Source organism: Typha angustifolia, chromosome 1 (assembly GCF_048772165.1).
Source record: "Typha angustifolia cultivar Huaian chromosome 1, ASM4877216v1, whole genome shotgun sequence".
Taxonomy (NCBI): domain Eukaryota; kingdom Viridiplantae; phylum Streptophyta; class Magnoliopsida; order Poales; family Typhaceae; genus Typha; species Typha angustifolia.
In genome coordinates, this window is record NC_133239.1 from 406,646 (window position 1) to 421,755 (window position 15,110).

Below are 15,110 nucleotides of genomic sequence, written 5' to 3' on the forward strand. Positions count from 1 at the left end.
CACCATGACACAAATCAATTAACTGTGCAAGTATGAAGTACAGTAGAATACTTGCTGCCAAAAAAATAATAGAGTAAATCAAAATTAGGATGTCGTTAAATAACTACTCTAGATTATAGAATATCAACGTGCTAGAAATCCATTTCGCATAACTAAAACGGCAATGTGCTAGTTTACAGTTCAAATTTGAAAAATACACTTGAAGTAGAAGGGCAAAGCAGCTGTACAGTTGGTTATGTGACCCTGGCCCAAAAACCGAAAGAGGTCTGGTGCACATGATAGATTTATTCCCTGACTAACCACAAGTAGGAGGATTAGGTGCACCTTAATTCAAAGATCAAGTGAGAGATTTGCCAGCCCACTCGCGTTCGCTTCTCTTAAACTTCGCCTGCATCTTGTTAAATTTTTCTTTACCTTTCTCTAGAAGAGGATCGTGTACAACATAATCATTTGGATCATCTTTCCGAGTCATGTTGTTCTGCGGAAGGTTTGCCAACTCATAAAATTTCGACCTGATAAGTGATAAATGATCACTGAGATGAGAGGCAAAAGAGTATTTAATATACCTTCTCTGAAGAATCTGGAATGAACTTCAACCGGTTTGCCTGCCATCCTGAATAATCTTCCACATTGGACTCGCTACTGGAAGCAGTGATCTGATTGACCAAAGAAGCTTTGAACTTCTGCAGCTTCGCCATGGTCTGATACAATGAAACTCAATGGTAAGGATAACATTAAAACACAAAATGCAGCTTGCATATACTAGTGATTGTTTCACATAGAAGTTAAAAACATATCTCTTGAAAAGAATTGGAACCTACAGAATTTACTTGCCTCAATACACAAGAGAGCATAGCTGAAAAATCTCAACAATACAGATTAAGGAAAAAAAATTAAAAAAAAATAAAGTGTTAATTGCACATCATAGTAAAGCATTGGACAATTGCAACTAGAAGTGTAAGATACTTGGTAAATAATCGCTTAAGAAGAATAAGTAACAAATAGATTATTCATCTCATTATACAAGATGGCATAACACTCATGTTAGTATGTTTGCTATCTGAAAAGCCAGAACTCTTCAATTAATTATTGAGAAAAGTAATAGAAATTCTACACGCACATCTTCTTCACGACCATGAAGTCGGCGCTTCTTCTGTTTGTGCATCTGTCTTTCTTGCTCAGCGTGCCCAAGTAGCTGTAAGTCAGCATCAGCTTTGGCAAATCTTTCAGCCCTGGCTTCTGAGCCAATACCTTTCTTCTTCAGAGAAAGTTTATCAGCCTTAGAAATCTGACTCTCAGAATCATCAGTTCTGCTCCTGCACAGCATTTAGAGGAGATCAGAGAAAGAAAAGAAATAGAAAATGGTGATATTTAGTTATTTACAAACAATAAAATTAAACTGATAAATAAACTCAATTTGAAAATGCAATAGATTAAATAAAATTGAATGTAGTAATTTAAAATAAGATCAGAATCCATACCTTGGAGCTGACACCTCACGATCCTTACGATTGGATTTATCATGATCCTTATGATGGGATTTATCTGCAATTAGTAAGAACCAATGTACATTATTCTTCAAAATAAAAATGATAAAGATCGACCCTGCTCATGTAAAGATATATCGATAGTAATCGACTCTGAAAGTTTATCAACATCAACAGAGTGACAATTCTTGGTTCACTTGTAAGCTAGTATAGAAAGGATTGATCTTGATAACTCGACAGAGATACATTAAAATATGTCAGAAGCAATATCTTTTTTTTCTTTTTTGGAGTAAAGGTTCTGAAGCAATATCTAGAATAAGATGGATTGCAACTGAGAAAACATACACTACCAGCAGCTAACTTTTCCTGAGCATTGGAATCACCCAACTCCCTGCGCTTTCGCAGAATTTGCAAACGCATACGTGCATCAAAGTTGGCTTCATCATCATCATCATCATCACCATCACCACCACCACCATCACTATGATCATCAATTTCTCGGCTCCTGAAATCATCTTTCTTTGTGCTTAAAGCCTCTCTCACAGATAAAACAGTATCCTTGTTCTTTTCCACTTGTTCTGCAGTCTGCAAGTTGGTAAACAACCCACCACTATCTCCTTTTAGTATAGAAACACAATGAATCAGTACAACAGGTACTTCCAGATAACTAATAGAACTTATTTTAACAGCAAAAATAGATTACAAAATTCCAATTAATCTGACTATCCAGACCATGCAAGAAAGGTACAATGTATATTTTGGTGATAAATTACTTTATAAAGCCAACAGAGAAAGCATTTGGTGAGGGAAAAGAGCTAACTGGTGCTTAAAAATTAACCAGAAGGCTGAACTACAGTATACAGAGTATTGCTATAAATGCAGCCATGGGGCTTCAAAACAACAGGGAAGAAAATCTGAAGTCTAACTGTCACATCAAATATCAACTATTCTCTCTAAGAAGTTGAGATTTGAGTTACTGGAAATCACGTGGCAATAAAAAAGTAAATAGATTATCAAGGCTTTCCTATGAGACCATGAATAAAAGATGAAGAGGTTCAGTTTGGTTTCACACCAGTTAAAACAATTCCTTTAACATATTTGCTGTCAAAAGTAGCTGCCAGTCTTTACTTAGTAGAAAGTCACTAACAACCAAAGAGACAGCATTCAAGAACTGAAAATGATTTCCAAACATTAAATAAACAGACATGAAAAGAACCAGTTGATAACAAGAATATATGGTCAAGTTTAATGAAGAGATTATTACCAATGGTTCCTTTTGTGCTTCCTCTTTAAGAAAACGAGGATCATCTAATACATCATGAATGCTCTTAATCTTGACCTCTACAGCTGCTGCGTCTTTTTCTTCCTCTTCTACTTCTTCTCCGAAAGATAGGACATTTAACTTCCTGCATGATGTCAGCTCTATAAGTAGAAGAAGACTCTTGGAATTGGGCTAGCTAAAAGCCTAAAAGAACATATCATGATATATCAAACATATAACTATTAATTATTAGTACATTTGACAAATGTGAATGAGAAAGAACCACTGAAATACATACTTAACTGCAATCTTCTTCTGTTGTCCTCCAGTATCAGCCTTTGAAGGAGCATGAGGCTTCTCAGCGACCTTCCTTGGGACTATATCATCAAATGGATTCCATAGTATCTGGCAGAATTCAAAGAAGAAAACCCTATTAACAGTTAAAACTAGAACAAAAAAGATTAACAAGCAATAAAAATTAATCAACTGCAATCTATAGATTTGTCTATGAAAATTAAGAAGAAAAAAGAACGTCCTCCGAAGATTCATAAGAATTATTTTAAATGGGACACTAACACCATTTGCTGTTTTCGAGTAGAAAGCAGAAAAACCATAGGATATAAAAAATTTCACATAAAAGAAATCTATGATACCTCCGCAGAAAGGATCTTTGGTGGTGGATATAAAGGACGGTCATCCTTATCAGTCTCGACATCTCCCAATGTCAGAACATTAAATATGGAATCCCCTGTGACCTGCACACCTTCGGTTCTCCAATGAGTTCTACCAAAGTTTACATCATCAAAACCAATAGGAAAAACAAAAAAAATCAGTACCTTCCCAAAGATCGTATTCTTCCGGTCAATCCAATCACAACGGTCCAATGTTATGAAGAATTGACTCCCATTCGAGTGAGGCGTGCCGGCATTTGCACATGCAACTAATCCTCTATGATTAAATCTTAAACGAGAGTGAAATTCATCGGAGAATGGGACCCCATAGATGCTTTCACCGCCTACAAGTTGGAGAACATGTCTAAGAATTTGACAAATTATGGATGTAGATTAAGACCGTGAAATATGAGAGAACGATCTATCATATAGCGCCATTAGAATTACCAACAAAAGATCATTAAAAGGGGTTGCTTTATCACCAGAGTACCAAGATATCTTTAGTTAACATCAGGTACAATAACACCGCGCAGTGAATCACTCCAGGGAGCATAATTTGCTAAACGTCTAAGATGTAAAGATCCGAATCGACTAAGATTTCATGCATTTAATTTCTAAGAAACCTAGGAGGAAGTAGAAATCTCGTACTAGAATCTCTCTAGATGACTATATACCAGTTCCGGTTCCGGTGGGGTCACCGCCTTGGACGAGGAAGGACTTGATGACGCGGTGGAAGATGGTGTTGTCGTAGTAGCCATCGAGGCAGAGCTGCACGAAGTTTCGCACCGCCTTGGGTGCTTCCTTCGGCCAAAGCTCGATGTCGAGGGGGCCCATCGTCGTGTTCAGCACCACCTTCCCCTTCGTCGGCGGCTCCAAGACGTACACCGACGACATCGCTCCTCTGTGTCCTCGCTCTCCCCTTCGCTAACCCTCGATCGGAAAAACTACAACTGTTCGTTTGATAGACCCGGTCTGGAGTCTGGACTACAACAGCTACCTCATCATCGATCGGGCCGGGCTCTTTGTCCAGGCCCGGAGCCTCTATTAGTCAGACCTCCCACGGATCACTCAGACCGGGCTAATTTTGGGCCGAGCCTAACAAGGCTGACCCGTATCGCCCATTACTATTTTGGACTAAAGTCGGGACAAATCGGGTCCAATTTAGTCCAGTTCATTCCGGATGAATTCAAATTGGGCGAGATATCTATGAACTTAATTTTATTCATATATTGTACTACTGTCAACGTCAATGCAACTTGTTTCGCCAAATAATTTATGTCAGCCTGCACATATAATGAACAAGCTTTTTTTCTATTTGATTCGATCTAAGTTATATATATATATATAAATGTATTGTTAGCCATTAGATTGAGATTTGATGGCAGGATCTTTTAAGTTCATAACTAGGTATCATAGCCATCACAAAATTTGCATGAACTAGTAGATAGAGCTAAGCTACTAGCAACTTGAGTTGAGCTGAACACAAACAAGTTCATATGGGAGAAAATGATTCAGAAATTAGATTGAATTTTAATTTAACTTGCATTCGAGAGATTGATAAATCTAATTAACAAACACTTATAGTACTATAGATGTCATAGTATTAGATATCACATTTTGAACTCTGACGAACCTATTATGCTATTTGTCAACACTTTAAGAATTCTTTTCCCCATTCTTCAAATCAAATTGGTATCTGAAATGAACAACTACAAATGCCAAGTTAAAACCCAAAGCTACTATCCCTGTCCCGCCCAATCCAATCCTTTCTCGCGCCTAGCAGTCAAAGTGGGCAACCAAGTTCCTTTACAGACGCCCTCCCGGTGTTTGAAGAAATAACCAACAGAATCTCAAACTGGAAATATCACAAGAACGTCGTCCCGGCGAAGCCACGGTGCAACAAGTTATGCGCAATTTCATCCCTCTCCTTCTTTGCTGTCACCGACCTGACCCCATCCTCGAGCACCACCTCGTCGTCCACGAGCTCCCACCTCCACTCCGGATCCATCAATTCCTTCCTTATCTCGCATATGTTGTGCAGCACGCAGCAGGCTGCGAGCACCACCGGTAAGTCCTGGAGCTTCACCTCCGTCCTCTTTTGCAAGCAACTCCACCTTCCCTTCAACCTCGCGAACGCCTCCTTCGCTAACGCCCTCACCTCCCCGACCTTCTCGTTGAATGCGTGCTGCGTCCACGTCTGGTTCTGGTGGCTGTACGGCACCAGCACCCAATCCAACAGCGGGTAGCTCGCTCCCCCGACGATCCAGGTGTCCATTAGGATCCCCGCCGCTGCCCTCTGGTACAGCGACGATTTCTCGAGCACCTGGTCGTCGGACATGGATCCGGGCCACCCGATCGACACGTCGGTGAAGACGCCGTCCGGGTCGACGACGCCTTGGACGGTGATGGAGTAGGAGGTCTTCTGGTTGCGCTCGGTGTGGCGGCGGTTGAAGTAGGAGGACACGCTGACCTTGGGGGCGATGATGGGGATGTGGGTGGTGTACATGGATCCGATCACGTTTGGGATCCCGGAGATTGATTCGAATCGGGATTTGATCTCGCTAGGGTTTGGGGGCCATTGGAGGAATCGGGGCATGAGGACGGTCTTGATGGCGGAGGAGACCTCCAAGACGAGCTTGTGGCAGGTGGAGATCCCGAGGCCGAACCGCTTCGAGACAAGGCGGAGGGGCTCGCCGGTGGCGAGCCGCCACACGCAGACCGCGACGCGCTGCCGCACCGGTATGGCGGCGCGGAGCATCGTGTCCTCCTTCGCCACGGCGGCGCCCAGCTCGTCGCAGATCATGTCGAAGGTGGATCGCCCCATCCGGAAAGCTTGCCGGAACTCCGACTCCGGAAAGTCCGGGTGGTTGCAGTGGTCCCACCACGCGCGTGACCGGTCCTTTACCCAAAGCCGCCGCTGATGTGGCCCTATTCCGGCTTCCCCACTGGCATTCGACTCCCGCCGATCTGATTCCTCCTCCGCGTTGAGGTCGTCGAGCGAGGTAAGTAGCTTGGCACTAGATCGCTTCTTATTCCGCTTATTCTTATTATGATCGCTATCATTATTACTATCCATGTCACCGCTGTCCTCCTCCGCTATCCGCCTCTTCTTAGGCATGGTATCGGAGGATGGGAAGGGAAAACAATTGCCGAAGTCGTCTTCGAAGATTGGATCAGTAAGGGTCCCCATTCTGTCATTCATATATATGGAATAAGGAAGAATAGAATAGTGGGGCAAAAAGTGGAATAGAGGGAGGGATAGCGTTCGCGATGACTAGTGAGAACGGGGGAATAAGGATGCGAATTTTTTAGACGACTTGGGGTGGGGGGAATAGCATGTGAACGCGGTGGGAGGATTCCTCCATGGGACCATGGCCCATGAGTAGGATACGGCGGCCCACGCGCCCAGGAGGGAATGGGGGGGAGAGGCGTAGTAGGATAAGATAACACGGACGTGGGATAACTTATATGAGCGTTGGGTACAAAGGCTTGGGATGAAGTATTACGTCAGTGATGATATCGTTTGGGTGGGCGGATATAGCATAATGATTGCGAATCTTCTGCAGCCACGGTTGCAGGAATCTGATGTATCTTGTTCCGTGTGAATGAGCAGGAAAGGGAAAAGACGGGGAATACACGCAAGGCTTGTGGCGTCTGGTAAATATATAACTAAGGACAATGACAGAAGTGCTATATATAGTAATAAAAGAATCCAAAGTCACTATCAGTCGAATCATAGCTACACGTGATAAGATTATCATCTAATTACAGCCCTCTTGGTTAATTGTATTTGTAGATACTGCGTATATGAAATGTCTACAATTTTAAGTGAACACTACTGAATCAAAATTTCTCACTAGAATTACGGTAAAAAGAAGTGGTGAAGAAACTGTGGTTTGTCAATATACAATATATTATCTTAAGTTGGTACCTAGAGACTCTAAATGATTAGATCCATAAATAAATAATATTCTTTATATATATATATATATTGATGCAAATATCTTTAGAAACATCACACGGAACAACCTCCTTCGATGTTCTCTAATACAAGCTTAAGGATATATAACGGTGGATCAAGAAATAATTTGTTTTGGGCTTTTGAGGGGGGTAACAGGATATCTACTTGCGCTGTTCAAATTGATTTACTTCTAAGGGACAGGGATTGTGTGATTCCTAAATAGCTTGGCATCAGTAGCATATCATTTTCTTACAAATTGGATGCTAATCCCACACCAGACATACCAGATCGACTAAAATTAGAAGAAAGATATGGATCACTTTGCTTTTGCATACAAGGTTTTCAGTATACGAAGTTGCACTGCATCTGGAAGAAAAGAAATACTATCAAGTACAATGGAAAGACATTTTTGTCAAAGCAACTTAAGAGAATCTCACTTTTCAGAAGAACAAGAATATTGGGTTAGAATCAAAGGATAATTTGGTACTAATTGAATTGCTTTGCATGTTTCAGATTAGCTGAACCCTTGAACTTGTTTGTGATCTAGCATATTGTTTTGATGCTTGTGCAGCTGTGCTGAGATGTTCTTAGGATAACACACAATTTGCAGCACCCATCGATCTGACAAATTTCTCCCCTAAATATTAATCTCTAGGATGTTTGAATTTCTCACGACTCCGTAGACATGCAGAAGAAATGGCATCCCACTCGGAGCTTACTTATTAAATTTCAAAGATTCTGTGCAGTATCCAAGATAATGATTTATTTAACCAATGAAGAATAAGGCATGGTGATGCCTAAAATATCTCAAATCATGGTAACATCATTGACTGAATACATGATAGCTGTTCTGAGTTAACCATGCATATTTCTGTTCTTATGGCAGGAAAAGTTCAGGATGTTGATATAGATGGATCCAAAAAACACTCAACTAACGGAAGGTGATTTCAGTAAGGTGGGTGCATCAAGTGGCTCATTTGCATGAACATATTGCACAGCAATTATTACACCTGTATCTTTGTAGGAGGTATAGATCTGACACATTCATTGCATCCTATATGATTAAGGATCCATGAGGTATCCCAGAACTAAAGACAGGCGTATGGACAAAATCTCAGGACTGCCTTTTTTTTTCATGACCAAAAGATAAAAAAGATCTTACCTTCAGTTTTTTTTTTTAAATTTCTTTCTTGTATGACAAATGGAGAAGTGGGTCGTTTCCACTAAAAGCCAACTTGGTCTTAAAATTTTGCAGTATCACTCTCCTTTTTTAAAAAAAAAAATTCATTCTGCAGAACATAAGTCTTATTTATCATCTATATATATATATCATAGATTGTAATAACTGAATTTGATTAGTTCTGCAAAATTAAATGATCGGAATAGTTGAGAACCCAACTTAGGAGAAAGGAAAAGAAATATATATATATATGGTTTTTGGATGAATCCAAGTCAATGGTCTTATATAAAATAAAAACAATAACGTAAAGCACTGGCAGATTGGCACATGATGATATATTATGAATATATAGTGCAGGAGAAATTCACCCGTGTGTGGACGCGGAGGAGAGTCCCTTCGCGTGTTTTCGAGGAGCACCGCAAGCTTTACGAGGTCAGACTCCAGAGGCATCGCAGTCGTCGCCCACGTCCTTTTCCACCGTCCGATGGAGTCGTCGCGCGACACCGACGAGGAGAAAAAGAAAGAAAGAAAGAAAGAAAAAAAGAAAAGCAAACGTGATTAGGTGCAGAAAACGTGGCTTCCACCCAATGGTCCACGTCCTCTCCTCGCAACTTGAGCCACGAGAAGCATATGGCTATATATCTCGCAGGCTAGTAGCTCCCGTCTCGTACTTGCCATGGTCTTGTGCTTTCCAGTCCTGCCCCTCGGGTTTACTAATATTTCGATCAAACTCCACCCCCGGTACGGTCACCGCCCCCCTATGAGAGTAAGCTTAGTGGGGGTGGGGCGTGGGGGGCCTAAGAGGATCCGATCCGATTCCTCGCCCACGTGCTGATTTCTCCACCACGAATTCCCGTATCTCATCCTCAGCGTCAGCTATGATTACCCATTTATCTCGCCACGTCACCGTTCAATGCCTCCGAGCCTACCGTTGGGTAGCGGCGGACCAGTCCGGGACTCCATAGTCTTTCTAAGCCCATGGACTTCACATGTCCGTTCAACGTCCATTGGAGGGCCTTCTCGTAATTCGATATCCTTTTCCTTCCCTTTTACACTTTTTTGTTTTTGTAAGCAAAGTCCGTAGACATTCCCCCTATTGCATATGATATGTATGCCTCGTTACGGGGGTTACGCTCGAAGATAGGCTCGGGTCACTCGTTCTCACCAATGCGAAGGGGACACGTTTGCCGGGAATAGTGATACCATGTTCGAGAGCGGACAGGTAATCCGAAGCTATTGTGATGCGGTCTCGTCTCGACACCTGTCCATCCTCTTTCTCGTCTCGGTCTCCCTCCCATCGCTGCTCCCTCCCTCTCTCTCTCTCTCCCAAGCTCTCACATTTCTCCTCTCCAAATCTTTCCCTCTACCTCTCCTTTGGAGTGGAGGTTGTTTTCCCTCTCCCTCTTCCTCTTACCCACCTCCTCCTTTCTCGAGCACCGAAAGCTTTGTAAAGGAGGTGTTTTGAGGTTTCTTTTCCTTACTTCGCTCTTCCTCATCTTCACTGTTGGTCGTGACTGACAGCTAACGATGACCATGAGAGGGAAATAGTTGTTGGGTTTCTCTCATAAATTCCGTCGGATTCAGGGCACCCAGGTGGGAAAAGCCCTCCCATCTTTCTTTTTTTTCGTGGGCTTTCCTGTGATTCCTTAACCTCCTCTATCCCTTTCCTACGTTCTCCTTTCCTTTTTCCTGTGCTTGAGGGGCATAAGGGCTTCTTCTTTGCTCTTGTTCTTTTTGAAGTTGCAGTTTGTAAATAATTAGAGGTAGTGCTTAGTCCTCCTTGTAGCTTTTCCTGCTACTAAAGAGAGGGCAAGTGCCCAAAGTGATTCTCTCAGTGGGGCATTGCCATTTCTGGTCTAATTCACTCTCTGCCGATCGCCTTTTTGTAGATTATAGTGTGTATATAATTCCTATAAGGGGAAAGTGCTCAGATCTGGGTGGGCTTGCCCAAATATTTAGTGGGCGCATGGAAGGCCACCGGCCGGAAACCAGGGACCGGGTCCGGAGGCCCTTTTGTCATGGATGAAGAGGCGTCGGAGGTGGCACGCGCGAGCAATGGTTGGATCGGTTGAGATTTTCGAGGTCTGCTGCATTTTAGGAGGTGGAGTTGATGGAGAAGAGGTCCGGCGTGGTTACTTTGCCGTTTAGGGTAAGTAATTTGCTCTCGGAGAACCTGATGGAGATCAATCACCTCAATCTGATCACGGATGCCGCTGCCTTGCTGCCGGATCAGGTTGCTGCTTCCAAGAATGAGGAAGAAGAGGCAGTGGTGGCTATGGAGGTGGATGGGGATAGGGATGGAAGTGGCCTCAAAATCCGGACGATGGCTAGAAGTGAAGACGAGGATTTGGTGTCTGCTGGACTGGAATTTTCTGTGGGGAGCCCCTGTTCGGTTGTTAGCGACTGCAGCAGCATCGCCAGTGTGACTGAGGAGTTCTTGAACTCGGATATGGCTTGCGAACTCGGTACGCTCTGTTCGGCGGATGCTGTGAAGAGTACAACTAACAGTGTTGAAATTGAGGCTGGGTCTGCTCTTACGGAAATAGGTGCCACTGCAATATCAGTGGGTGATTCTGATGGTCTGCTACGCTCTGTAAATCAGGAGAGTCGAGCCAGTGGAAGCAGTGGTGGGCGAAGCGTCTTCTTGATGGATTATGTGCCGCTTTGGGGTTGCACGTCCATCTGTGGGCGAAGGCCCGAGATGGAAGATGCTGCTGTGACAGTGCCTCGGTTTTTCAAGATTCCACTTCGAATGCTGACTGACTCTGTTGTCGACGGGTTGGATCCTAGTTCGTTTCGTCTTCCTGCCCATTTCTTTGGCGTCTATGATGGTCATGGTGGTGCTCAGGTGTCCTGTTGGTTTCTTCTAAGTTTAAAGGTCCGTAGCTTGGTATTGTCTGCAACTTCTTAGATGCATCTTGTCATTTAATTGCAGGTGGCTAATTACTGTCGTGATCGCCTTCATGTTGCATTGGTTGAAGAGTTGAGTAATATAGATGAAAGTTTAGGAGGGACAAACATGATCGATTTCAAGAACCAATGGGAGAGAGCCTTTGTTAATTGCTTTCAGAAAGTTGATGACGAGGTTGGAGGAAAAGCTGGGAGAGCAGGCACTGGAAGCACATCTGAGGTCTCTGATCAATTTCAGGCAGGGTCATCAGAGCCTGTTGCTCCAGAGACTGTGGGATCGACAGCTGTTGTTGCTGTTATTTGTTCTTCGCACATCATTGTTGCAAATTGTGGAGATTCACGAGCAGTACTTTGTCGTGGCAAACAACCTGTGCCTCTATCGGTGGATCATAAAGTAAGGCATGCGGTTAGATTCTAGGTGATCTTATTTTAATCATTAACAAAAATTGAACTGTAATTTAATGCTTAATGCGTCAGCCGGACCGAGAAGATGAGTATGCAAGGATTGAAGCAGAGGGAGGCAAGGTGATACAGTGGAATGGATATCGTGTACTCGGTGTTCTTGCTATGTCACGTTCAATTGGTATGTATACCTTTTCTCTTAAAGGAGCTGGTTTGATAATAAAATATCATAAGATTGATGAGACTTTCCATTGATATAAACTATTATCAGGTTACACAATAGAGGGTGGTCATGTCAACAATTTTCTGGAAATACTCATTTTGATGATAGAAGCACATTTCTACATGACTCAAGGCCTACCTTTCTTAATCTAGATAGCTGAACTGTTAGCTTACTATGGTGCAATCACGCTGAAAGCACTTTCTGCAGGTTGATTTAGCTTTACTGTGCAGTACACTAAACAAAAGAGATGCTACAAGTTACAACAGGATTTTAATATAAATTGCAATGCACATTTGTCTTAAAGATCATATGCTTAGTTTTGTATATCATCCAGCGATCTGGACTAGATCGACTCATTGAAGCCATGGTCACTCCTTTCCTTTCATTTAATTTTCTTTTCTGCTTATTATTATCTCCTAAAAAGACTCCACTATACCAAAGAAAGCTATTTAGGTGAAGAAATATACTTTGGCTATTCAGATCTATAACTTCAGGAAAAGAGTCTTATGACAGAAAGCAGCAACATACAATAGATAAGTGAGGACATTATTAGATGGAAGACTAATCTCTTCGGGAAATATCTCACTCTGATTAAGAATTGCATTCAGTGAATAAGTAGCTCAGCTTATATGTAATTATGTTCTCAAAGTGTGAAGTAGTTGATTGGTTCCTTGGTCATTCCTCTGAGGAGAAATAGTTTTGACTTTTGATGCTAAAACTGGCTTATGAACTACATAACAATATATCTGATCTGACAAAGATAGTTATAGAACTAAGAAAACAGTTGAGGCTTTCTCATGCTCACATTATTGGTCTTCCCTTTGGTTTCATCTATAGAGCTTTGTCCCTAATCCCGATCCTCATTCTAAACTTATGATCTTATGTGATTTCTCTTTGTACAAATGTTTTAGATTTGCTCTGCTTCAAAGAGGTTGAATCTTTAGAGTTTATTCCAATTATCTTGTCATCGAGTTTTAATTTTCATTTCTTGAATCCCTAGTTTTTCAAATATAGCGAAGCCCTAAAATTGATATGTAATGCTAGTGCACAAAGTGAAGTTATCAAATATCCTTATCTTGATATCTAGCATAAATTCACTTTATGCATTGTAATCTGATTAACTTATCAATTACTCTAAAAGCTTAAACTGTTGGAGGACGGTAGATTTTATATTTTATATTCTAACACTTACTCTCACTTATTAGTTTAAGATATTTTGAGAAGCCACTAAGTGAACTTGATAATGGATGAAAGTTTTATATTCTTAAATAGTAAATAAGCTTGGCATAATTTGAATTTAGGATCTTTGCTTTGAGACCATGTTAACTCTAAATTTTGTATTTGATATTCTAACAAATTCCATAGCTAGTTTTAGGTTTCCCAAATGCTTGGACATGTGAAATCTTTAGAACCTTACTTGTTATTATTGATGTTAGATGCCTCAAGGGGGTTTAATAGAGAATAGGGCTGTCATTTTGTCAACTTATGTGCTGCTCATTGCTCAGATGTAGACATGATACATTTTGATCTTATTCTACTGAACAAGTTTCTATATTTTGGTGCTTTTACTTTAACCAGGCAAATCTTGAAACTTTTACTTGGGATATTTCCCTTAAAATTCCTAAACATTCTTAAGTGATGTTGCCATGCTACAAATTTTACTCCCAAATGTTATATTATGTAATTCATGTCATCCATCTTTTCCATTCATTTCGTATGACTTTGGTTGTTGACTACTTGGATATTGATCATTAATTGGTTATGTCAATGAGATTACAGTTCCAGGTGAAAGCATTACAATCAGATTACAGACCTGCATAAACAGGATGCGTGCTAAGTAGGACAATGTAACCTATTAGGCATACTAGTTACTCTTCATGTCCCAAAGATTACTATGGTTGAGTACTATGCATATGATATTGTCTGCAGATACTACCATCAGGTTAAGATTTTTAATTGAGCATTAGTACTTTGAGGTTTCTGACAAAAATTAAAAGATGAAGTAGCATAGTGATGAATTCATGGATGCTGAGTAGTTTGTCATATTGGTCCAATAATTTCCTAACCATAACCTGTGATATCTGTGCAGGGGACAGATACCTGAAACCATGGATAATTCCAGTTCCAGAGGTCATTATTGTTCCTCGTGCGAAGGAAGATGACTGCCTAATTCTAGCTAGTGATGGCCTGTGGGATGTCCTGTCAAATGAGGAGGTCTGTGATGTTGCTCGCAAACGCATTCTAATGTGGCATAAGAATAATGGCACGACGTCTTCCTCGACGCAAAGGGGCGACTTCACTGATCCTGCTGCTCAAGCAGCTGCTGACTACCTTTCGAAGCTTGCTCTCCAGAAGGGAAGCAAGGACAATATCACTGTTATTGTTGTCGACCTGAAAGCTCACAGGAAGTTCAAAAGCAAGACCTAACTGCAAGGTTGGGCTTCGTTGGATAATTATATGGTTTAAGTAGGCACAGGATATTTGGACTCCACTGTAAGCACTAGTTTTATTGTTTTAGATACATTATTAAGCCCACTGTTTTTTTCCCCTAATTGTTCTTTTTTCTTTTCCATTGGGCATCAATTTCTGTACTCTATAATACTATAGATTCCACCGGCATCAGGGCATATATTTCTGATGCAGGTGAACTGATCTCGCATTTCCTTAACCTTTAGCTGGGGCCTTACACTGGTACCGTACATTTGCACTTGAAGGTTGAAAATGCGGTATGGCGGATTGGCGGATTATATATAATCTTCATTCTGTTTATTACTATACCTTCTACTCATGATAATTAAAGCCTCTCTGAGGTACTTTGCACTTCCGGCTCTGTTTCCTCTTTACGTTGTTCTCGTTCTGATGAACTCTATTCATCAACAATATTGTTAGTGTGGTGGAGAGAAGAGAGTCAAAAGGAGGAGATATTTATAAGGTAACAGGATCATTGTCTGATTTTTCTGTTCATGGTATTAAATATTAATAAGGTATCAGCTCTTTTCTTTTTGTGGTTATTTA

General features: G+C 41.4%; 2 protein-coding genes across 4 annotated transcripts; one reads left to right on the top strand and one right to left on the bottom strand.

The window, feature by feature from the left end:
- Positions 1-129: 129 nt before the first annotated feature.
- On the bottom strand, positions 130-4,385 carry LOC140774078 (peptidyl-prolyl cis-trans isomerase CYP57). Of its 2 annotated transcripts, none has more exons than XM_073117042.1 (10): positions 4,094-4,385; positions 3,585-3,763; positions 3,402-3,503; positions 3,047-3,153; positions 2,752-2,893; positions 1,838-2,072; positions 1,482-1,545; positions 1,121-1,310; positions 567-701; positions 130-478 (listed from the first exon to the last, which is right to left on the bottom strand). In XM_073117042.1, exons 1-10 carry the CDS (start codon positions 4,311-4,313, stop codon positions 338-340), a joined length of 1,515 nt encoding a protein of 504 aa, XP_072973143.1. In that variant the 5' UTR covers positions 4,314-4,385; the 3' UTR covers positions 130-337. The 2 variants fall into 2 exon arrangements, with proteins under 2 accessions (XP_072973143.1, XP_072973064.1); XM_073116963.1 differs by having other exon boundaries at positions 1,121-1,316.
- A 4,576-nt stretch (positions 4,386-8,961) lies between these two features.
- Positions 8,962-14,915, top strand: LOC140773937 (probable protein phosphatase 2C 6). 2 transcript variants are annotated; one of them, XM_073116846.1, is made up of 4 exons: positions 8,962-11,408; positions 11,496-11,864; positions 11,948-12,053; positions 12,144-14,172. In XM_073116846.1, exons 1-4 carry the CDS (start codon positions 10,671-10,673, stop codon positions 12,245-12,247), a joined length of 1,317 nt encoding a protein of 438 aa, XP_072972947.1. In that variant the 5' UTR covers positions 8,962-10,670; the 3' UTR covers positions 12,248-14,172. The 2 variants fall into 2 exon arrangements, with proteins under 2 accessions (XP_072972947.1, XP_072972868.1); XM_073116767.1 differs by lacking the exon at positions 12,144-14,172 and adding an exon at positions 14,185-14,915 and having other exon boundaries at positions 8,971-11,408.
- The last annotated feature ends 195 nt before the right edge of the window (positions 14,916-15,110 follow it).

Excerpts from the sequence above, each read along its gene's own strand:
- LOC140774078 (XM_073116963.1), bottom strand. The coding sequence starts at position 4,313 with ATGTCGTCGGTGTACGTCTTGGAGCCGCCGACGAAGGGGAAGGTGGTG. Across the intron at positions 3,154-3,401 it reads CAAAGATCCTTTCTGCGGAG|ATACTATGGAATCCATTTGA; the intron begins GTATCATAGATT and ends GAATTCTGCCAG. Across the intron at positions 2,073-2,751 it reads AAGCACAAAAGGAACCATTG|ACTGCAGAACAAGTGGAAAA; the intron begins GTAATAATCTCT and ends ACCAACTTGCAG.
- LOC140773937 (XM_073116767.1), top strand. The coding sequence starts at position 10,671 with ATGGAGAAGAGGTCCGGCGTGGTTACTTTGCCGTTTAGGGTAAGTAAT. Across the intron at positions 11,865-11,947 it reads CTCTATCGGTGGATCATAAA|CCGGACCGAGAAGATGAGTA; the intron begins GTAAGGCATGCG and ends TTAATGCGTCAG. Across the intron at positions 12,054-14,184 it reads TGCTATGTCACGTTCAATTG|GGGACAGATACCTGAAACCA; the intron begins GTATGTATACCT and ends ATATCTGTGCAG.